Consider the following 23,801-nt stretch of genomic DNA (forward strand, 5'->3'; position numbering starts at 1 on the left):
GAATAAAGCCGGGCGGCATGTGGGCAATGGGTCCCAGAGCAGGTCAGGATGCTCGGTGACCATGGGCAACCTTCCTCTGCCTCTTGCACCTTGGCTTCATCCCCACTCTATATTATTTGCTTAAACACATAGAATCATAGGCTGGTTTGGGTGGGAAGGAACCTTTAAAGGTCATCTAGTGCAACCCCCCCTGCCATGGACAGGGACATCTTCAACCAGACCAGGTTGCTCAGAGCCCCGTCCAACCTGACCTTGGATGTTCCCAGGGATGGGGCATCCACCACCTCTCTGGGCAACCTCTGCCAGGGTTTCACCACCCTCGGTGTAAAACATTCCTTCCTTCTATCTGGTCTGGATCTCCCCTCTTTTAGTTTAAAACCCTTCCCCCTTGTCCTGTCGCGACAGGCCCTGCTAAAAAGTCTGTCCCCACCTTTCTGATAAGCCCCTTTAAGCACTGAAAGGCCGCAATAAGGTCTCCCCGGAGCCTTCTCTTCCCCAGGCTGAACAACCCCCACTCTCTCAGCCTGTCCTCATGGCAGAGCTGTTCCACCCCCTGATCGTTTTGGTGGCCTCCTCTGGACCCGCTCCCACAGGTCCCTGTCTGTCCTGTGCTGAGGACCCCCGAGCTGGACGCAGCCCTGCAGGGGGGTCTCACCAGAGCAGAGCAGAGGGGCAGAATCCCCTCCCTCGCCCTGCCGGCCACGCTGCTGGTGGTGCAGCCCGGGACACGGTTGGCCTTACAGCCCAAGAATGACAGAGCCTTTGCGGCTTGCAGAACAACAGGGGGGTTTTCATGCCTTTAGAATGCAAGTGGCAAATTCAGCCCTGCAATCCAACGGAGGAGCACAAGCGTGACCCAGACCCAATCACGGCGAGATCTTCTGCTTATTTTGACGAGGACACCATCAAGGTTTTTAATTCACTGCCGTGGTACGGGGGGGTAACGCTTTCTGGTGCTACGAAATAAGCTGCGAGCTGCAGAGCCCAGTGCTTTTGTAAGAAGCCCTTGAGAAGGCTGATTGCTGATTTACAGTCTTCCAAGCATGCATCACCTAAAATGTTTCATCCAGGCAGGATTTCGTTTTCCTGGAGTCTAACTCCTACCTTTCCTGCTCATCCACAGCAAGCTCTGGTGGACCGTGATCCTGCAACTAGATCTGACCATATCCCGGAGTGGGAGATGGTGCAGGGACAGGAGAAACTCGTGATGCCCAAAAATTGGTACCCACGGCATCGCCATCTCCTCCCCATCCTCCTGCTTGCCCGTGCCAGCAGAGAGTTACTCTGACGGAGGGTGTCCAGGCTTTATTTAATCCAGTTTCTAAAAAGCAGTTTTTGCTGTAGAGCAACGTTAAGTACAAGAAGCAGGAAGCATTTAAAAAAAAGAAAAAAAAAAAGAAAGAAATCTTTTGTCAAAATGGTTCTGGCAGATCAGCTGCAATTTTCCTTATTCCCAGCTGTTTCCAAGACAACCAGCCTTTGCACTTCGGGTGCCCAAAAAACAGACCCAGGCTGGATGGTAAACCCACCTGGACCCTTCTCCCCAGGTGATGCTGATTTTGGGGGGCCGGGGGAGCAGGGAAGGGGCAGGGGAGCTCCGAGGCAGCAGCCGGCGGGGACCCAGCTTGCACGCCTCCCCTGTAGCTCCCATTCCTCCAGCAGCAACACTGGGCATTTATCCACGGTTTAAATATTAAATTACTTTATCAGCACAATTGCTTATGGAAGTCAAGCCCAAACAACAGGTCAAGAGGCAAAAAACTTTCCTAAAAATGAACAAGATGCTTTTTAACAGCCCTTTTTACCTCTGCCTTTCCAGGTTTGAAAACCCCGCCTGAGCCCAGGGCACCCAGAAGCAGCTGGAAGTCATTTGGGGAATGTTTTTAGGCACGGGAGGCTGCGGATTGCTTGGGGACCAGTGAAACCACTAATTGCTTCTCACCGTCAATCCACATGGAAAATAAACTCAGCATGGTAAGGGCTTAGCATCCTCAAAGTGCTTCACGCAGCCACGGATGCCCCGTAGCACGGGCACCGGGTCAGGGTCAGCATCTCAAGCGCATGGGCTTCACATGAGAGGAGGCCAATTAGGAAATTATTCCTCAGCCTGTATAGATAATAACTGTAATCTAAACATGGATTTTAAATCAAATAATACAGGGTAGGTTGTTTACAAAGCGGCATCGACTGAGCAGTAACGCACCTCTGCATTCCTTCACGCAGAAAGGATGCATCGATACCCGCCCCAAGCACCGAGGGTGATTTTTAGTCATGAGCTAGCTGATTTAATTAATTTCCTTTTTTTATGATGACCTCAGGTTTTTTCCAGGGCTATTTCTATTACCGACGTGCTGCTGTCCCCGCTTTGCCCTGAGGCACTCTGCTCCCCATCACCCAAGGGACTGGCCACCTCCAAGCCACAGCGAGCCACCTATTCCCACGTGTGGACATGGACACGGACACGAGGGGATCGACTCCGGCTGAATGATGCTCTGGTGACCGGCTGGCCCCACGTTCATCATTTAAGCAATGTAAAGGCACCTTCCCAACACCACACGGTGAAATACATGGATTTACTGCGGATGGACGGACACTGCTCTCTCTCACGGTTTTCTTTGCTCTGCCATTGCTCTCGTAGGATGCCTTCACCAATATAACCCAAATACCGGGGTTTTGTTGAGGATCTGCCTTCTCCTCCCGCATCACTTTATATTCCCATGCCTGTTTCTAGCACCCAACGCACTCCTCAAAACCCAAGTGCCATTCCCAGCCTAATTTCTAAGCCCCTTCTGCATTTTTGCCTCTGTTAGACTGAGCACCTCTTCAGCCAAGATGCCAACTCCCCATTAACTCCATCCACGTGCTTCCAGCAGCCATTTTCCATCCTTTCCACAAGTCAGACCCTTCATTCGATGCATCCCATCCCTTTTGCATTAACTCCTCTGTCTGCAGAGTCACCTCTTGCAGAGCGTTATTAATTTTGACACCTTTACTCCAGGGCTCAGGGGAGAGCAGTGTGGTACGGGGAGGGATTAAGCAGGTCTGGAAAAGCATGCATCGCAGCGCAGGAGGGCTCCCCATGGCCTTTGGGAATCTTTCGGAGATCCAGAAGAGGCCAAAAATGTGGCTGGGGAGAGCCTCTCTCCCTAGGAATCCTGAAACCCAGGCTGGCTTTCTGTCTCAAAAACGATGCCACATTTCACCTCCCAGCTATTGGGCTCCCAACGGAAACCTCCGAGTAAATCGCTGGACTGTGTCATGTCAGCAATTATGCTCTTACAGTTAATTAAATGAATCAGATGAGGATGTTGCTTCCTTTTGAACTTTGAATGCGTAATTTTATCAGGTGGTTTCAATGCAAGAAGGCGGCTGCGGGATGGTGCTGGCCATCCCCAGGGAGGAAGCCCCCAGCCCCAGCCACCCCCTGTGAAATTACCAGCTGAAGGATTTAGGATTTGAAGTTTATGTCTGGGGCCTGTGATATAATATAATAACCCTCATATAATAACCTTCTCCATACAAGATGGTCCCATCAGACCCAACTCTGACCTTCCTCCTGAGACAGGATTATTTCTGATTTACTGATACCACCAGAAACGCGGAGCGCCCTCCTCGTCCCTCCCTGTTTTTCAGAGGACAGGGGGATTCAAATACCTTGAAAACCATCCATCCACACTACCTAAACTCACCTCCAAATGAGGACGGGGGCTCAATTTAATCCACACTTAGAAGCAACTCAATATTTTAATGCTGATATTAAGAAGCTACCCAGAACAGCTTCGACTTAACCAAGTCCAAGCTCCATCAAGCTTGGTTAAGATTCGCTTTCCAAACCATTTGCTGAAGCGACGGACGAAGATCAGTTTACCTGTAACTTAGGCCAGGGACATGGTTGGGCTTAGAGCATCCCAACTACGTCCCCGTTGCCTTCCTCCTCTGTATTTCACTTTCCTGGTGCGCTGCTTTGCCTTGGGCGGTAGCGGGAGCCTGGCAGCATCAGCAAGAACATTTTAGCACCTACCTCCAGAAGAAGAGGTCCCAGAGACTCCTTCTCAATCACCCCTTGGCTGCTGGACGAGATGTCGGACTTCTGGACTTCATCATCAGCTGCTTTCTCTGTAGCAAAGGAAAAGGGACGTTTCAGCCAAAAGAACCGTCATTTTACTACTGAATTATTACCAATAATAAACAAAATATTGACCGCTTGTCATACAGACAATGAATGATGTGCACCAAAAGACTCCAGCATTTTCATTTCACCTCTCAGTCCTGTGAAGATAAAATGTCATTTCTAATTATTTATTAATTATTATAAAATAAAGGCACTAATTAGATCACAACCTACTGCTAGCAGGAAGGAACGTCTTAAGCAGAAGCCTGCAGAAAGAGGCATCCAAAATCAACATTTTGAAAAGGAAACGCTATATCCAGTTTAGCGCGAGCTACAGTATTTGATCTGGAACTTTTCGGACAACACTTTACGAAATAACTGCTGAGAGAAATTAATGGAGAACGGGCTGTGCCAAAGGAATCCAGCCGGAGAAGAAAAAGCAGCTCCTACCACCGATGTGCAGGGAGCGCCCCGGATGCCGGTCAGCCGGGAGCCAGCGGGGCTGGGGACGGGAGGAGAGCATCCGACACGGAGCGGGCGATGCTGCTGGAGGAGCCCAGCCAGAAACTCTCACGCTGTATTGCTGAATAATCCCTTTGGGAAAAAAAACGACCCAAAAAACCCGGAGAGAAGGCCCTGTTATTTATCTCGCACTCCCCCAAAAGGTGCTAGCCACATCGTGCAGCTACTCCGAGGAATTCAGGATAAATCCAGCAGCGAAAGGCGGGTGGCAAGTGGGATGTGATAAAGCCAGCGATCACGGGCAAGTGAGCCACGATGCCGCTGGCGTTTGCAGGGCTGCTTTGCTCCTCCATATCCATGACTGTTTTCCCCTGGGAGAGCTGGGAAAGTCCCTTAGCTGGATGCAATCCGGGAAGGATGGGGAGAGCAGCATCCCTGTCTCCACAGTTGAAAATAAACCCTCGTGGCTGGGAGCGACTCGGGAGGCTGGCAGTGCAAGCCCCAGCCCGGCACGTCTGGGGCTATAGATGTATTAGCAAAAAGGAGATTAATTACTGTTTAATGTCACGGTTTGGGCGGAATAAGAGCAGAAAGAGGCAAGTGGGAGCTAAATCTTGATGGAGAGGATACCTGCTTCGTTGATCGGGCACCACTTAGCAAGGGGAAAGCAGGGATGTCTCCGACTGCAGGTGCTTTTTGCCTCAGCGATGTTTAGCTCTGAAATGCAAAAACTCCAGCTCCTGGGGACGGCCGGAGGGGCAGGGTATTACCCACAGCACGTCGGTGCCCGTTGGCACGGGCAAAGGAAATTATCAGTCGCGCACTACGTGAAACAGCACAGGAGTCCTGAAGCATCCTCGGTCCAGGCTCACACGGGCGGCTTTGATACAGGTTTTGATTAAAAATGAAAAAGACTCTCTGTGGCTAACCCAAAAATGACTTGAAACTTGGTCCTCTATTAATTTTACACCATTTACACGGTTTTCCCAGGTACCAGAACCACAAATGCAGCCTAGTAACTGAAAATTAAGCCGTGCTCTTTCTGTATAACTGTTAATTGTTAGTATAAAGAAAGACGCTGGGGCCAGGATGCAGCTGGTGATTTGTGGACAACGTGCGTGGTCCGGGGGGATGCAGCCCCATCCTTGCAGGCTGCGCTTCCCCACACAGCAGGAATAACATCCCAGGGTTTGCCGGAAAACCAAAGGGATACTCAGAAAAATCCCAAGGACCAAACACGTGGGCGGTGCTGGGAGCTGGAGGAAGAAAATTGCCCGAACTGGTTCTAAGAGGGATGGCAGCAAGTTGTGAACTTTATTGCACAACAGGACAAGGGAAAAGGCTCCTCAACCCACAGGGCCTTGGGTAGGACCTGGAAACCCTCATGTGCATCAATAAATACATGTTTATCAATCAAATGTATATGTGTATCAACACAGCAGGCTGAGGAAAGAGCTCTGCCCAGCCTATGTCAGTCCATTCCCAGAGGGCAAGAGACGTTTTCTCGGGATAAATATCCGTCAAGCAAGGCCGAAAGTGCAAGCCAAGAGGTTTCTAGGACTGCTGGAGGTTCACTGCTCATCTCTCTTGACCCTGGTCTTCATTGCTGATCATCCCAGCACCAAGGAAGCCGGTCGCCCGACTTCTCTGTAAGCGAAAGCTAAATTGCATTTGCCGTTTTGCAGCACATCGGATGCAAGGTTTATTACTCAGCATCAAATCGCATTTGCAAAACGTACAGATGCATCACTTGAAACTCTTCACCCCTGGGTCCTCCCAGGGCTTTATCTGTCTTCAAGCTCACAGTTTCTCTTTCCTGACTTTGTCCTTCATCCTGTGCATTGCTCCTAAAGCAGCTCCGAGAGGAGCGAGCTTGGAAGAGCATTTGCTCAACGCTTGCTCTTGCAGAGGTGGCCGCCAGCTTCCCCCGGTGATTTATCGGGTAATCTCTGCCTCTGCTTTCCCTCTCACCCAGCGGCTCTTTTCTCTTTAGAAAATAAATCAACCGAAAAAGGTCGCGTCTTCGTCTCTGCTGGCACAGCCCCGAAAACAACAGGCAACGCACGCCCCGTTTCGAGCACACACGCGCAGGTTTCGGATGCTCAAGCAACGGTCCGACTTCAACCCTAAAATACCTGACCCCTGCGTTCTGCTGCGGACCCCCCTGGGCAGCTCACCTCGTCCCCATGGGCCGCAGCTTCCCCTGTTTCAAGCAGAAACCAGAGTTCATCCCACCCGAACCGCCTCCGAGCAGCGACGCCTGCCTCCCACCCACTGCTGCGTGGTTAAATCATGAAGGAGCAGCACCCGCCCAAGGAAGACACCCAAATCCCTTCCAGGGATGGAAGAGTTTCCCATGCACCCAAACCCGTGGGAGCTGGCGGGTACCACAGCATGAGAAATGGCTTTTTTTTTCCCTACTCTTAATAAATTGATGCACTCGGAGGCAATGCACTGGCTTTCAGCTCTAATCCTTTAATTGGGCTGCGGGATCCTCCTCCTGCTTTAGCAAAATAGTTTCATCTGCCAGCGCCAAGCCCGTTATTCAGGAGGATTAACCAGCAGAAGGACACACCGTCACGTCTCCCTCGTGTGCGAGTCCTTCTCCTTCCCACCTTTGCAGCACCAGGATCCGGGAGCAGACGGATCCCTTAAAGCTCCTGCTCACCTTCTCCGGGGCGGCACATCCCAGCGATGCCCAACTCCTTCAAAGCCTCGGCGCATCCCGGCTAAGCACTTCAGTTACTGTGCTTAAACGCAGCTCTTTAGCTTTTCCATCCCGAGCATCCGAGGAATATATTACGAGCAAACCCCTGGTTTGCACCTTAACCCATTAATCTCAATTTTCTTTTTTTCCAGCATTAATTGCAGCGGTGGCTCTGCTGTGCCGGTGACAGGCTGATGCTCTCGGGGAGCATCGGTCATGGGCCAGGCATCCCCTGTGCTCGACACAGCCAAACACCGAGCAAATTCCCGGTTCCCCAAGCTCATAATCTCATTATAAAGCCGGACAGACAAATCCACATGAAAATAAACCAACGGGAGCAACATGAGCCCCAGTGCTGCTGCTGTTTGAGGCTGTCGGGATCCAGCTGCGGGGGCTCTGGCAGCCTCGGGCACCGTAAATCCCCATCTCGCAATAAAAGCCAGGCACGCCGACGGCCCCGATTGGAACCTAATTGCTGCAAACATGATTAAAGCAGCGTTTTTTTTCTTGCAGCATAGAGAGGAGCTATTTTAAATGCATTCCTCAAAACACACCCCAATTTTCTGACATCCAAGGAGATGTCTGGGTGCCTCCGGAGTCTATAGGAGCCAGAGGGTCCTCGGCACTCCAAAAATATCAGGTCAGCGGACTTGAACCGTGAGATAAGTGTGTTATAACCAGGTCACCCAACACCATCGATAGTGCAGCGGGTGCAGGACCCGATGCCCACCACAGTCACTTTGAAAACAATCTTGTCCCGTGCCAACCCCACGCAGCCAAGCTTGGCACGGGCAGAGGTGACATTTCCAGCTCAGCCCCGCGATTTCGCAGCCACACGAGCCTCCTGGCTAGAAGCCGCTGATTCTTCGCAGGATTAGAAGAAGGGATGGGGAAGATGCAAGGCTGACGAGGGATGGAGGATGCTGCTAAAGCACACCGGGACTGGAAGAGGAATGCCACGCTCGGATGCCCTGACGCTGGAAGCGATGGCCAGCAGCACAAGGCAATGGGAACAGATTTTGCATCACCGAGAGCTGCTCTCCCCGGCCCCCAGGCCGGTGGTACCCAGCCGCGTCCGGGGCTGCCGGCCAGGCTGCTCTCGGCGTGCAGCTCCTCTCAGGCTCGGCACAGTGGAAGGAAGGCGTGGAGCAATGCTGGGGGGCAAAAAAAGGGGTGGGAGGTGAGCGGAGGAAAAAGCAACACCCGTGGCAAGGCGAGGGGTGACGGTGGGATGGCAAGCTGCTGAAACGGTGGGGTGCAGCCCAGGCGGGGGGATGCCGGCAAGTCGAGGCGTGTGGACGGGCAACCGACCTGTTCAGATCATCTTCCGCTCTGATTTTAGAAAACATCAATGCACAAAGTCCTTGGTTTTGTTAACAAAAGCCCAAAGCCAAAAGCATAAATGGGAAAGGCAAACGACTCACCTGGGATGTTATTTCTGCTCCCCCAAAAGAGACAGTGCAGTATGTAACCCCCTAAAAGCTGGCTCAGACCCTCTGCCTCAAAACCACGTCGCATGGAGCAAAGCTGAAGGACGTGGCTTTGGCAAGTGGGTGCCACCACCCCCCTGCCCACACAGGTGTAGGTGGTGTTTTCCCCTTTCTTTACCTCCTTTCCCTCTTTGCATTATTATTTTTTATTTCCCCAACCTCCCTAGTTCGCCTTAGTTGCCTCCACCCCTTTGGCAGCTCTTCTATTCTTTCTCTACCACCATTTTTGGTGGCACGGGGCACAGCAAAACCATCCCCAGGATCCTGCACTTGCCTCTCTCCCCTTCCAGACCTCTGTACCAGACACCCCGTACCCGGCGAAAATCAGGCACCCGAGGCAGGGAAAAGACACGTGTTGGAGAGGAGCTGGGACCTCCTCCAGCTGAGACCTTCCCCGGAGCAACACCAAGGCCACGCAGGGTGGGAGCCACCGCGGCGCTCGAGGACAGGATGGGAAAAGTCCCCAAAAAGGCCTTAACTCATCGCGTTTTATCCAAAACATGCCATGTTTTACCCAAAACATGACAAACCCCTGTGGCCAGGAGAGCACCTGCACTCCAAGGGCTGGAGAAACAAGGATGTGCCAATAGAGTGATGGCAGGACCGCAGGGAAGGGGGGTCGGTGGCTCAGGGGACGTCTCTCAGAGCCAGTCCAAAGCAGAAGGTGGGAGGGGAAGGAAAATGGGGGTGAAGGGGGTGAAGGTAGAGGAGGGAAGATGTCCAGTGTTGATGTCCACCTGCTGCATCTCAGGAAGTCAGCCCCGGCCCCGCAGGCTCCATCGGACGGAGCTCCATCCGTAGCACCCAGGGCAAGCGCTCCTCTCTCTCCATCCCTTACATCTGCACTTTCTAATTCAGTCAATACAAGCTGTCTGATTCTGCTCTTCATTTAAAATTTTGCAGCTGAAATGCCTTTTTTTCCCCCAGAAAGGGGAAAGGAATATCTGAAAAATAATATATTGCACGTGGGTCTTCTAAACCAGGACATAAAAAACTCAAAACAGGATTTTGTCGAGAAACGTCATGAACACAGAAAATCAGAACAATTGTTTCCACTTGCCCAGCGCAAAACTTTGTAATATATTGCATTTTGCCTAGAGTTGTGAGAAGCTCACTGCCGCTCCCCGAGGAAGCCCCCATGGAGAGGCCCCCATGGTTGCGGGCACGATGGCCGGGTCCCAAATGCTGCCCCGTGCTCTCCAAGGGCTCTTTTTCAACCGAAGATTTCTATGGGCAACGTTCATTTTTCATTTCTCATGATAGAAGCCCAAAAAGTCTTTGGGTTTTGACTTTTCTCTTAAAAATTCAACAGCTCAAAGGCAAAAAGTCCAACCGAGGAGGACTTGCAGCCTCTCCCAGACCATGCCGGGTACCCCGCTGAGTACCAAGGATGACAGCGCAGGGCAAGATGGAGAAGTTGACGTGACGCCTGGAAAACACGATGGAGCGCCGGACACGACGGCTCCCCATCCCTCTCCCACACGGCACAGCTCCGCAGCCTCACCGAGGGCGGTGCCGGCTGAACCCCCCAGATCTCAGCCAGGATCTGCTCTATCTGCTTTTTAAAAGATGAGCGAGGCAAAAAAATCCACATCTGTAATTTCCCAAATGAGAAGCTTTGATTTTTAGTTAATTAAAATCAGATGGAACAGACTCGGTGCACCCACGGATCGAGAGCGTGACAGAAAGCTGTGCCATTAATTAGTGCTTACTACGAGGTTCATCAGTCCAGTAAACCCAACAGGAAAAAAAACTACCATAAAAATAAACTCCTTGGCAGAAGGTGTGCACCGAATGCACCGACCAGCGGGACAGGAAAAAACTGGTTTAAAAAAGCCGCAAGAGGAGAAAAAGCCAACGGCATTGATATAGGAAAGCAGCAGGTAAGGGGATCTGGGCCGTAGAAATGGGAACACTTTTGTGTTTCTTAAATGGCACCCAAAGAGGCAGACATGTCTAGGGCTATCTGTCAGGTTAGGGACATGTGGGGGGAAAGCCTCCAAGCATCTCTGGCTGCTGCTGGTGGTGGTGGTCCTGAGCTCACCTTCAGCCTCCTCTTGAGTCCCAGCAAGCCCAAGCGTTCTCCTCCCCAGCCCTAGGGATCAACAAGAGGAGGAAGATCCAACCTCAACTGGGGGATGAAGCCAACTTCCAAGGAAGACCATCCTACGTAGCCTATAGGGCACACGCTCGGACCACAGCAATGATGGCTTCTTTGGAGGTACTCTAAACCAAAATTCAAGCTGTGGAAGCTGAGATTTGCCCAACGCCCACCTATTTAACGTCAGCATATTCACACGGAGGCAGATGCAGAAAACCCAGCCCAGCGTCCTCCCTTCTTCACTTCCACAAATACCAGATTCCTCTAAAACACTGTATGGAAATCAACAGCTCTTAGGTTGTATAACTTTTTATTCTAGTAGGAGGAAGGAAATTATCTGATCTATGAATTTAAAAAACTGTGGAAAAATACAATCTGTGAGATTCAGAGCTTGAAAACACCAGTGCAAGAAATAGAAGAGCAGATCTTGGCTTTCAGAAATCAGCATGGCTCCTTCAGAGCCCTGCACTCGCCTGCTTTACACCATCCGTCGCGATGGGCTACCGGTGACAAGCCCCAGGTGCTCCCCAACCGCGTGCCGCAACGCCAGGCTGGAGCGCCAGGACACTGGGGTGAGATCCATCTCAGGGAGCATGGGACATCTGTGATGGAGATGTTTCCACCTGAGCTACTCGCCTCATGCTCCCCTTCCAGCCAAAGCAGAGAAAAAGGCATTTTTAAAGGAGATTCGCCTGATCCATTTTAAATATCTGTTATAAGATAGAGTCTCATTTTTGGGTTTTTTGGGGGTGTTACCCCTAGCCCTCTTCCACAACCAGCAGTCAACCATCTTTTGCTCTCTCTCAACGTACATGCAGAGGAGGACACATCTCGCCAGGCACACAGCCAAAGGAGGAAACTAAGCCCTCGAGGTGTATACAGTGGGCTCTAGTGCCCACCTGGATGGTGAGGATTGAGGACCGAAGGTGGTGGCCACTCCAGCTGCCTCAGCAGAGCCAGCGGTGGAGAGAGATTGGTGGAGGGCAGGACAGCGGGGATGTCCTGCCGCTCTCCCATGTCTCACCGAGCGTCTTCTTTCGTGGCCTGGCTGGAAAAGCAGCCAAAACAGTCAGTCAAGCATCGCTGCTCTACCAGCAACGACGGCGGCTCCATCTAACGCTCTCGCAGCTATTTGCCGTGCCGCCCGCAGCCCAAGCGCCCATCCTTACCAACCCACAGCGGCACTGGGAAGTCTCACTAACGCGCAGGGCTCGTCCCAGCAGGTACAAACCTCTCCAACCACTGCATAAAACATCAAATCATAAAAGGACTAAACCACGCAGACTTATTCATCCACCAGCAGAGGTTTGCAGGTGGGACACTGCATTTATGTCGAGATTAGTGATTTCAAGGTAGCTTTTAAGCCACATGAGCAAAAGATACAACAGACCGGCAGCTTGACTTATCCTTCCACTTGCCCAAAAAACCTTTCAACTCCAATATTTCAAACCGAGGACAACATCCCACGACGCTTCAGTGGAATTTACCGCACGGAGCTGATGGCAGTTCCCGTCAGCAGGAGGGCTACAGCCACCTCCACCACATCTACAACCAACCCCGGGAAACAGCCACTCCTGGTGGGCAACAAACCAATGCCAGATCAGGTCTTCAGCCTGGTGATCCCAAGCTCAAGCAACATTAACTTTCCAGGTAGCTACGGGCTGCTCCCCAGCTTTGGCTGCTCCTCCAACTGGTACTTCCCCTTTTTTCCCATGTAGAGGATAAGGATTTTGAGGGCAGGAATTTTGTTGGGTTTTTTTTAAACTTTTTTTCTTATTTTTTAAACATGTATCTACCCAGCAACAGGCACAACCAAATTCCTCAGGACTGTACAATGCAAATCAATCAACAGCCTTGTTTTAACCCATTTGACCCTTACTATAAATTGCAAAGAACATATTCCAGCGTCGCCCGCGTCCTAACCAACCACCACGCTCTCAACTGAATGGCAACCTGTGACATCCTTCTAAGTGAGGACCTCAGGGAGGATGGACAAGACACTACTCCCCATTAACACTCCATTTTCCAGCTGAAGAAACCTGATGCACAACGACACACGCTTCTGCAGCTCCTGCTGGAGTGGATTAAGAAACTCATTGACATCTTCTGAACTGAGATGCTGTTACATGCCACATGAACGCTCACAACCCAAAAGCCACCGGGGTTAGCTTCAACCGATGCTGCTTTCGCACACCATGGTGGTTCACCAACTGGTGGTTCTCTCTTGAAGGACTCCGGATGGACCTGCAAGAGCACATCTGTCTATGCCCTAAGGCAAAGAGCATCGTGCACCATCAGTGTACGACAGCACCAGGAGTACAGGTTAAGATCCAAGACACCGGTCCCTGCTCCGACCCGCAAACATCACTTTCTTTGGCAAAGTTTATATGGAAAACTCTATTTTTCTGCTTCTGATAAAATCCTTGTGTAATGGCGAAGAGCGCAGAGCAAAGCGCACTGCCACCAAAACAGAAGGAAAAGGGTATTTCTTTCTGTCTTCACACCTTTTAGAGTTAAACATTAATGGTGTCGAGATGTCTTAAGTAAAAAAGGCTGGTTGTCTGAACAATGTCAGGAAAAATTATACGGTGCTGAGTGAATGCAAAATTAATGAGCGCTGAATGCTGACAGGAGAGAACAGGCATAAGGAGCTGAGACTTTTTTATAGTCGACGCGATCAAGCAGGTAGAACATCTCCATCTTGCTGGGGGAAGGAATAAAGGGAGAAAAAAACTTTTATCTCGAATCTGAAGAATGTAATTCATTCAAAAAGTGTGTCAACTGCGCCCGGCCAAATCTGCAGAGATGAGAAAGGGCTACATGTAGCTCCCCCCTACAACTTTAATTCAGCCCTGGCATAGCCTTCATTCTCCTCCTGCAGGCATAAAATACATCGTAACACCGTTTTAACGATCCGACTTAATTAATTTTGCAAAGAATTAGACCGACTGTCTTTTCTCAGAATGTAGCATCTTGAAGCCCTGCTACGCTGCATGCTACAGTCCATGAGAAGTTCCTATTAAAAATTCACTCGTGTCAACCGTTAAACCAGCTTTCTGCTCAAGTCGCACAGGCACGTCAAATATGTGAACTGCACCGGCAAGGCGACGCTTGCCAAAGCGTGCAGACAATGCAAAGCTGGAGCGCGGCGAGGGGGGAGCTGACGCTTCCCATGCACAGAGCGGCACTCCCCGCCCCAGCCCCGCTCCTCCAAACCCGACTTTCTCGCGCCTCCCATCTGTCTCTCCTCGGCTGCAAAGGGAGAGCTGTCAATCTGCAGCTATTGAGGGGATCCACTTGCTTTTTCTGCTACGCCAAAGGGATCTGTCGGAGGTAAAGGCAGACTTCGTGGCGCAGTGTAAATGAACCAAGGGGCGGCTGCAACACGTGTATGTGAGTGTGGTCAGTAGGTGCAAGTGTGGCTCTGGGCCATGAGATGCCCCTGGGGGGACAGGGATGGGCAGGAGCAAGCCACGTGGTATGGGAAGCTACCTAGAGAAGAAGGAGCGACTTGGTATGGGAAGCCACCCAGAGAAGAAGGAGCGACGTGGTATGGGAAGCCACCCAGGGAACAAGGAGCAACGTGATATGGGAAGCCACCCAGAGAAGACAGAGCCACATGGTATGGGAAGCTCCCTAGAGAAGATGGAGTCGCGTGGTATGGGAAGCCACCAGAGAAGATGGAGCCGCGTGGTATGGGAAGCCACCCAGAGAAGACAGAGCCACATGGTATGGGAAGCTCCCTAGAGAAGATGGAGCCGCGTGGTATGGGAGGCCACCAAAGAAGATGGAGCCGTGTGGTATGGGAAGCCACCCAGAGAAGACAGAGCCACATGGTATGGGAAGCTCCCTAGAGAAGATGGAGCCGCGTGGTATGGGAGGCCACCAGAGAAGATGGAGCCGTGTGGTATGGGAAGCCACCCAGAGAAGACAGAGCCACGTGGTATGGGAAGCTCCCTAGAGAAGATGGAGCCGCGTGGTATGGCAAGCCACCCAGAGAAGACAGACCAAGCCACGCAGGTGAAGACTGCTTTCTTGTCAATCTGCACAGAGCCTGCTCAGGAGGACCTCACCTCCAAAACGAACTTTAACTCTTCCAGTGCAGTCATGACCTGCGGAACTGCGGGTGCAGCACCAGATGCTGGATGTTCGCAGTGGGTGCACGAAGGCACAGCTCTCGGGTGCTCCGCATCCCGAAGCAGGTGAGTGTTGGGGAGACTAAGGAACAAGGCTGGATATCCACCCTTCGTTCCCCCCGGGAAATACCGCAGAGGTTCATGCGATGGGGTTCTGCACCTAGGGCCAAGGTGCAGCTACCTGCAACTACTTTTTTAAGGACCGTATTCATTATTTGAAAAATTTGGGATGGTCCAAACTACTCCCTGCTCCCATAAGAAACCGGCCACACACATAATTTACTGTCTCAGCACAGCAGCTGCACCAAACCCGGGGCAAACATCAGCCTGGGGAACATGATCCACCACTCCAGCGTTCGTCAACCCCGCCCATTGTAATACGGACTTAATGATTTAAAGGGTAGTTAGCCGAGACTGGGGGTTTAATTAATTAATGAAAACCTGTCTTGGAAGGCAGACTTCCTAAATAGCAAGGGCAGAAGGAACGGTGAGAAATATCATTTAAAACCATCCAAATGGTGTCGTTGGCTCTCTCCCCAAGGCTCTGGTGAGGCTTTACGTGCCACCAAACACCCCATGAGGAAATCGTGGGGCTCAGGGGAAGCAGAAGAAGCCAGATGAGGAGCTCGGCAGCCGGGCACCGGGGAATAACGTGGCCCCAGAGGGAGCGAGACCACTCCTGCATCTCTCACGCTCGTGTCCCAGCAAGTTTGTTTGCTTTGCCCAACCATACCGCTCGGCATAATAAAAGCTATTATCTCCTTGTACAAATCTCCCTTTATTTCCTCTGCTTGCAGGAGCGTTAGGAGGATTAAGGTCTATAAAAGTTTGTTCAGGGGAAAATCCGAAATGAAAACGGAAGGACTTGCATGGCTGGCTCCAAGTTTGGGGTTTTTTTCCCCATAAGAAAGAGGTTTATTGTGTTACTTCTTGTTTTTTAGGCATGGCAATGCCTGCACCGCCGGGCACTCTGCTGGGTCAATAATTGAGATGGGTTCCTGCAGAGATGTGCTGGGGTGAGCGTCCCTCTGAACCCCCTCTCTTGCACGGGCCATCTGATGACTAGCTCAGATGAGATGTCTCCATCGCAGCTGCTAGAAGAGAGGTGGGACGGACCGCCGCCACCCTGCTCCTGCACCCAAAGGGATGCCCGCTCACGGGACGGAGGAACCTCTTTCTGATCATCAACCAAACGAACGGGGATCCAGAGCGGAGAGAGGACAAGCTCAGAGGAGGCAAAATCCTGCTGGGGTGCCATCCCGGGGAAAGAAGAATCTTAAAATAGGTTTTGTCCATCTCTACGAAGGGTAAGGAGGGCCTTAAAGAGCGGGGATTTTTTCCCTGCCTCTCTTAAAAAAAAAAATAAAGGAAAAAAAAAAGCTAATCCGGCACAGCAGAAGGCAAGAGGAGGAGTGATTTCTACAGGTGGTTTATGACTCTCCGCATGATCCTCACGCCTGTTACATCCTATCAGATCCTCTTCTTTCGGCGAGGTGCTAAAGGATTTATTAGTTCTTGACAGTGTGAGATGTTTAAAAGCTTGAGGATGTAATAACCAAATGTTCACTTGTTAAAATAAAGGCACCGTTTGGAGAGGTCTGTGCAATTCTTAGCAGCCTCCCCTTCCCCTTGGTCTATATTTAAGCTGCCAGCTAGATTAAAACTGTCAGAGCAGGGATGAGAATTTTATTGACATGCTTTGTAGGTGGTACGGCTCCATAAAATAAACATATACAGAGGATGCTCCCTGGTGTGGCTGCACAGGCAGAGATTTTTATAGTACTGACCTGGGGGAGTTCGTATCTGAAATCAATCCCTGATATAAAACAGATTCCAGAGGATACGGAGAGACAGACTTCACAAATGTCTGCGGAGAGCGTGGGCAGGGATGCAATCCGTTTAACATTTCACGTTGAAACCAAACTGCGGAGAAGGGGAGGGCGTGAAATTCCCCGAACCCGCTCCAACAAACTCTTCACCCCTCGTGCGCGAGGTGCAATTAATTACTCCGATAAGAGGGAGGTTTTAATGCAGGGAAGGGCGCAGGACGGGGCTTGGTGCAGGGGACCCAGGCAGGTGCTTGGGAAGCAAAGCGAGGACTGAGGGTTGGACTCGATGATCTTAGAGGTCTTTTCCAACCTTAATGATTCTATGATTCTATGACTCTCGCCCCGGCTTTGTGCTGGCAGAATTCGGTGCCGTGGACGGGGATCTGGCTCTCCAGGCATTTTTCAAAATCAAAATTTTCAGACTTACAGAGATGAAGGCCAGTAGAGATCACCAGACTGGCCAGTCTGACTTCTTGAATATCACAGAGCCACCAGAATTCACCCACTTCCACCACCACGAGCCCTGAACTTCTGTTTGGCCCAAACTTGACACAACCCACCGCTTCCCTTGGCAGCTGGTTCCCAAAGCTATCACCCTCCCAGTTGTAACTCTGGGCCCAAGTCCTAATTTGTTTTTGTCTGGCTTCAGCTTTGAGTCATTCTCTGTTATGCTGGATTTAAAAACCTCTTTAGTAGCCAGCATTTTCCGTTCTTGTTAGTGTTTATAGTGTCATCACCATGTCCCCACTCCTTTTTTTTCCCCCGGATACACTCAACAGAGCTCTTCAACCTTCCAAGCTGCAAGACGTTTTCTCCAGCCCCTAGGTCATTTCCGTGGCTCTCCTCTCTGCCTTCTCTGGATTTTGCAATCTCCTTCCAGCGTGGATACCATGCCTGAGCTCCAGTTTTATCCCACCAACTCCATGCAAATGTAACACCACCCAAGAGAAGCCCACCTTGCTTTTCATCATATCTCAAGTTCACATTAACTGCCTTCGCTTCCAGGATCTCCAGATCTTCTTCAAAAGCACCATTTCCCAGGATACCATCCACCCAGCACTCCTGTATGCCCATCCTGTACTGGTCTACCAATGATTTTGTATGTCCTTCCACATGTATGAAGATGTTGAATAGCACCGAGATCTAGCAGAGACTCCATGAAACTCAATTTTGAGAATAAAGGTGTTTCATCAGGTTGAGGAGAGGTCACCAGTGGTGTTCCTCTGGCACCCGAGGTAAGGTAGTCATTCAGGGAGAAAATACACACCAACTGGAGGGTGGGTTGACCCGTTCACACGGAAGAGGACCAAATGGTAGAAAAACTACCCAACTGCTCTGCTGAACTGTGCTAACTTCTCCCACTTTCTACTACTTGAAGGTCACGCACTCATCAACCGAGAACATGAGCTTTGGCTAAAAGTTGAGGATGGTTTAATGGAGGTGACAGGAGTAGACAACAACCGTTATCTCCAGCATATCAGGGGTGGTACCAGCAACAACCTAACGCTACTGGTAAGATCTGGTAAGAAAAATCATGACAGTCTGGGCCAATTCACTCAAGAAAAATGAAGTTCAGTTGGAAGAAGTACAGAAAACAGCTGTTGAGTTGACTAAAGGAAATGCGTAACTATCCGACACCCAGCTCCTAGGAGAGCTTGGTTTGTTGAACGAGGCAAGCGAAGGCAGAGAACAAGAGCAACACCTTCAGAAAAATACATTAGGGAAGCGTGGTAATTACCAAACAGAAAGAAGAAAAAACCAAATTAAAGGGCAACGCTGGTACAGAAATGATCCGAAACTCCTTTCCACCGAAAATGAGCAGGTGGTTTCATCCTCTTTAGGATCTCAGAAGGATTCCTGGAAGGATGAAGTTAAACAGTTAAAAGGACGGGATCTGTTTGTACTCTGTTTACCTTGGATCAGCCTCACACCTACCGAAGCCAAGGAGGAATTCCCCCTCCCCGCTGATGTCTAATTTGGCCTCAAGGGTTTGGTTGTTTTTCTTTCTCTGTAGCCCTCTAACACACGGTGAAAAATTGGCCACTGAGATGGGATGAAAGCGGTGTGCATCCCTCCCTCCAGCAGCACGAGGAGCTCCACCAGGGTTAATCCAACCCCCAGATTTGGGATGAAGAAAGAGCTTTCCTCCCCAGCACCTGCAAACACCCGGCGACAGTGCCGCTGGCCGAGAAGGTCCTTCTTGACCTCAGGGACGAAGGCGGAGGAACCCAGAGTCTGCAAAACACCGCTCGAAGGCAAAAGCAAAGCTCCCCTTTTCTGACCTCCCTGGAAGCAAACAAAATCAGGATAACTCCGATAAAGTCAATGCATTTAAAGAGGAGACTACAGCACCAGGCTGACAGTTGTAGCCTGAAGAGATTCCAATCTAATTTTAGATTTGACACAAACCTTAATGTGGTTTTAATTAATTAATTTAAAAAATCCTTTAATTAATGTAAACCCCTTAAAGCGGTTTTCATTTACTCCGTTTCCAGGAGACATTTCCACTTGCATTGCTCCTCAGATGCCGTTCTGCTGCTTGCTTTTGTTCTTCAAACCTCAAATGCTAGACCTAAACTTCTGTTTATAATACATCGCTGGCCTGGAAAGCTGGGATGCTTTGAGCTCAGGCTATTTCTTGAGCCTTTGCTTTAATGATTTTCCAAGTAATGGGGTTTCCATCTCTTCCCTGACTATGCAAAAACTCTACAACTTGTTCTTCCACTGCATGAAAGTGTTCTCTTTTGGGTCCACTGAAGGACCTCCGTGTTGACTCAGCACATAAAAGCTACCAAAAATTACACTTGAATTCTCGGAATCTAATAGTTTATCTCAATTTCTGCATGCAAGGCAGAAAGGCAGCAGTGATGGCGTGCTGTCACCTGCCCTCCTGGCAGTAACACCCACCTCGGGCAGCTCTTCAGGCCACCAAGGAAGGAGCTCAGATGTGATGTGGGAATGCAGCAGGACATCCCCGGGGTCCAGAGTCCCTCCCTCTTGGCTCTCCTGATGGCAACCTGTACTTGGTAGAGCGGCCACTGGCTCCTGTCATCAACCTGCTCCATCTGCATGGCCAGCCTGGGCACCACATCTAGGTGACCACCACATACTGTGTCCAGTTTTGGGACCCCAGTGTAAGACAAACTGGAGTGAGTTCAGCGGAGGTCACCAAGGTGGTCAGGGCTGGAGCAATGATCCTGAGACCAGAGGCCAAGGGAAGGGGTTTGCTCAGCCCGGAGAAGAGATGGCTTTGGGGCATGTGACAGCAGCCTGCCCATGCCAACAAGAAGGTACGGAGGTGATGGGAGCCAGGCTCTTCACAGCGATGCATGGTGAGAAGATGAGAAGCAATGGGTGCAAGTGAAGCAAGAGATGTTCAGGTGGGATAGGAGGAAAATCTTGTTCACCACGAGGCCAGCCAAGCATTGGAGCAGGTTGCCCAGAGCACTTGTGCTTCTCCATCCTTGGGGGCTTCCAAAGCCCAACTGGGTAAAGCCCTCAGCAACCTGGGCTGATCCCAGAGCTGAGCCTGCTTTGAACCCATTTGTCCACCACCACCACTATCAGAAATGGAAATAAGCTTTATGGAAATGAGATGGTTCCAACCGGACAGAGAGATTGCCAGCACCCAGGTAAAATGTTCGACTTCTCCAAGAGGATACTGGATTACAAGATGGGGAGAGGGAAGAGCTGAAATGAAAAAGTATTCAAAAATATAAAATGCAAGAAATAATGCAAGCATAAACAAGGCAGAGCACGTTATGCAAAAGGTACTTTCCCTTGGTGGCATGGAGGCAGCAGCTCCAAGGACCTGAGCAGTTTCATCAGAAACTGGAAATACTGCCTGTGATTCAATGCATGTCAAGAAAGATGCCTTCAAAACAGACAATTTAAGAGGATCCTAAACAGAAAAAAAAATGCCTAAAGACTTTACCTACATTATCCTGGCAAAACAAAGCCAAGCAAGAGAGAAGGTACCAAAGGCTCCTTCCACTCCTGCACTGGAGATGTCCAGCTCCTTTGCAGGCTCAGTAACAGGGACTTGGGCTAGATATTTCCTCAAAGCTAATGAAAGTCCATGTGAGCTCCCTCCCCAGAGGCTGTGGACACAAAACCCTGTGGACTGAGGGTAACGTGAGAGCCTGGACCTCGGCAGAAGAAACCCGCTGAAAGCCTTTAATGGCTCTGCACTGGGTTCCTCTGCTTTGGGGTAAAGCTCGCCAAGGGGCCTCAGCTCTGCGACTTGCTTCCACACATTGCATGCAATTACTCACTTTGTGGTTTTATGGGAGTGATTTTATGATCTTTAATAAAGTACCACATCGCTTGGCTGCTGGGACAAGAAGGGGCTCTTGACTCAGCGCCCGAGGACAAGGTCTCCTCCTCTCCTCCTCCCAAAACCTCACGCCGTCGTCGCAGGCTGTGGGAGAAGCCTCTTCCCAGGCCACCAGTTCACCATTTCTGACCATCGCTATTTAGCCAAGGTTTTTTTGTTCCTCTTTTTAAAGCTCACCATGTGTTGGCATTCCCAAACTCAAGAAGAAACTCAGCATTCATTTTGAAGAGGCTTCCATATGTCCCAGTGAGGACCCAGGACCTCTCTGCGCTAGAACCTGTACATGTATATCACAAAATAAAGCCAGGGCCAAATCTAAGCATATGACAAGACAGCAGGGAAACTTAATTAAAGGAAAGCCACTGACAGCCCAATGATCGTATGCAACAGAGCAGCCAAAATCAATAATTATTTAATATACTTCACTTAATTAACCTACTGTATTTACCCAAAAAGAAAATTACTTCCCCAAGTAGGTTAACTTCTAAATGGGGGGTCGTCTTAAATTAAGGGTCCTCGTCTTTTTGGGTTGATGTGCCCTAGTGACAAAGGAGCACAAACTTGCCTGAAGGAGCCCGTCTTATTATGGCCACACTTCAGGAAAAAAAAAAAACAAATAAAAAGATGTCAGGAGGACACAACTGCTTCATGGTTTTCTTGGACCCGAAAGAGGACACCTCCATGCAGTAGAAGAACAAGTTGGGGAATTTTTGTGTAGTCCGAGATGAGATAGAAATGCTCTTATCCCTAAAACCCCTGAAAATTATTAATGTAAAGGCTCAAGGAATAGCCTTCTCCCCCTCCCTGCCCAAAGTAACTCAACTTAAAAATTGAGGGTCATCTTTGCAGGTTAACACAGTAATGTTCAGGAAAGAAACCTAATTCTTCGCCTAGTGCCCTTTTAAAACATCCTGAAATCAGGTCACTATTCTGTAGCATGATTACAGAATAAAACCGCATTAATAAAGATCTGAATTTTTTTCCCCTTATGTTCCACCACCGAAAAGCCAGGCTTCACCAGGGCTGAAGGTGTCACACATGGGGTCATACGACCCTCCATCGCCATAAGAAGCCCTGCACTGCACAGGCAAGCAGCGACTCGGGGTCCTTCACGAGATAAGTTAAGTTGTACAAATCCAAGCAAACACAGAATAAATCCTCTATTTTGGCAACTACAGAGTAAATCTGCTGGGGCTTTTGGACCTCGCAGGACCAGAAATTCATGAGCATCGCCCCACGCGTCCTGGCGGGGCCGGGAGCCGTGCCGCGGCTGCTCCTGGACCAGGTAGCTGCCGGCTCTGCGCACCAATCCCCGCAGAAGCCGAACATACGGCGGCACAGTGGGAGAGACCGCCGGCGAGCGGCGATGAGCAAACGCAGGAAGGATGGGGGGAAGGAGGTCCCTTGGACGCCGGCGGTGGTAGAGTCACTTGCGATGCCTTAGGAGGTGTTTCAAGGGCAACCCTCTGCGGCTGTTTGAGTTTGTAGGCGGTGTAATGAAAAGCTCAATACTATTTGATTTATTCTATTAAGGTGCTGCATTTATACTCCTGCCCTGGAAGGAAATTAAGCAGCCTGTCAATGGAGAGGGCTTTGGGGAAAAGACTTGGTGGCTTCATCTTAAAAAGGACACTGCCAAGGTTGGCAGCTCTCCAAGGGAGATGAGATGACCCCTCCGCCGGCTCCCATCCCCGTCAGATCTCTGCACACTGCTCATCACCCCTTCCATAAACCAAAGGTTATCACCCTCCCAAAACTGGGGCATCTAATTAAAAAAATCATCTGGGGAAAAAGAGGAAATACCTTTCTGGAGCCCGCCTGCCACCGCAGAGCCTGGCGTCGCAGGGGTGTTGGATGCCGAGGCTCTGCCTCTCCTTGGGGCAGGGGTGACCCCAACCTCCACAGCACTTGCAGCGCAGGCATCAATATTACATCATTTTACAGAAAAGGAACAGAACAAGTGGTGGTCTGTGCATCAATGCAGCTTTTCCAGTATCTCTGCTCATTTTTGTACTCTCCTATATGACCAACATGCCTTATTTTTGTGTTTGCAACCACGCACCCCCCGCCTTCCCAGCGGCAATCGAGCCTCCTCCCCGTCCTGCAGCCTCCTGACTCCATCACAGCTCCACCACGCTGCCCTGATGGCTTCTTCTAATGGCCTTTACACCACCTCGGCTAACCCTACAAGCCAAAGAGCGACGCATGTTGAGCAGCGAAGCTGTCCAGCTTGCCTCCATCCGTCGGGTTTTGACCGCAGCAGCACTGCTCTGAATTCAAACAACCTTGGGCAAGTTCACCTCTGCGTGATGGATGGACATCAGCTCCGTCTCACGGCATGGCTCCGCAGCAGAGGACCCACCCCAGGAGAGGACCTCTGGCATCCATGTGCTGGGCATGACGCCAACCTGAAGGCAAAGGGGAGGGAGGTCCACAGGGATGGACCGCTGCCCCGTGAGCCCAGGCAGGATGCTCAGAGACATCTTCTCCTTGCTGACCTCCACACCACTCAGGAGACATCGGTGGCTTTTTCTCCTCCTTCCCCAGTGAGCGACTGCGCGCAGGCACGGTTCAGGGCTCCAACACTCAAACCATCTGACTCGAAAAAATAGAAAAAACTTTTGCGGGA

At 50.5% G+C, this 23,801-nt stretch overlaps 1 protein-coding gene across 1 annotated transcript in view; it reads right to left on the reverse strand.

Moving 5' to 3' along the window:
* The window catches only part of NCOA1 (nuclear receptor coactivator 1), a 185,381-nt gene that overhangs the window by 34,507 nt on the left and 127,073 nt on the right, over nucleotides 1-23,801 (reverse strand). The window contains exon 5 of the mRNA XM_075144789.1: nucleotides 4,022-4,116. Within this exon, the coding sequence (XP_075000890.1) occupies nucleotides 4,022-4,116 (95 nt within the window). The remainder of the gene's footprint in view (nucleotides 1-4,021; nucleotides 4,117-23,801) is intronic.

This window comes from Calonectris borealis, chromosome 3 (genome assembly GCF_964195595.1).
Source record: "Calonectris borealis chromosome 3, bCalBor7.hap1.2, whole genome shotgun sequence".
NCBI classification, from domain to species: Eukaryota; Metazoa; Chordata; class Aves; order Procellariiformes; family Procellariidae; genus Calonectris; species Calonectris borealis.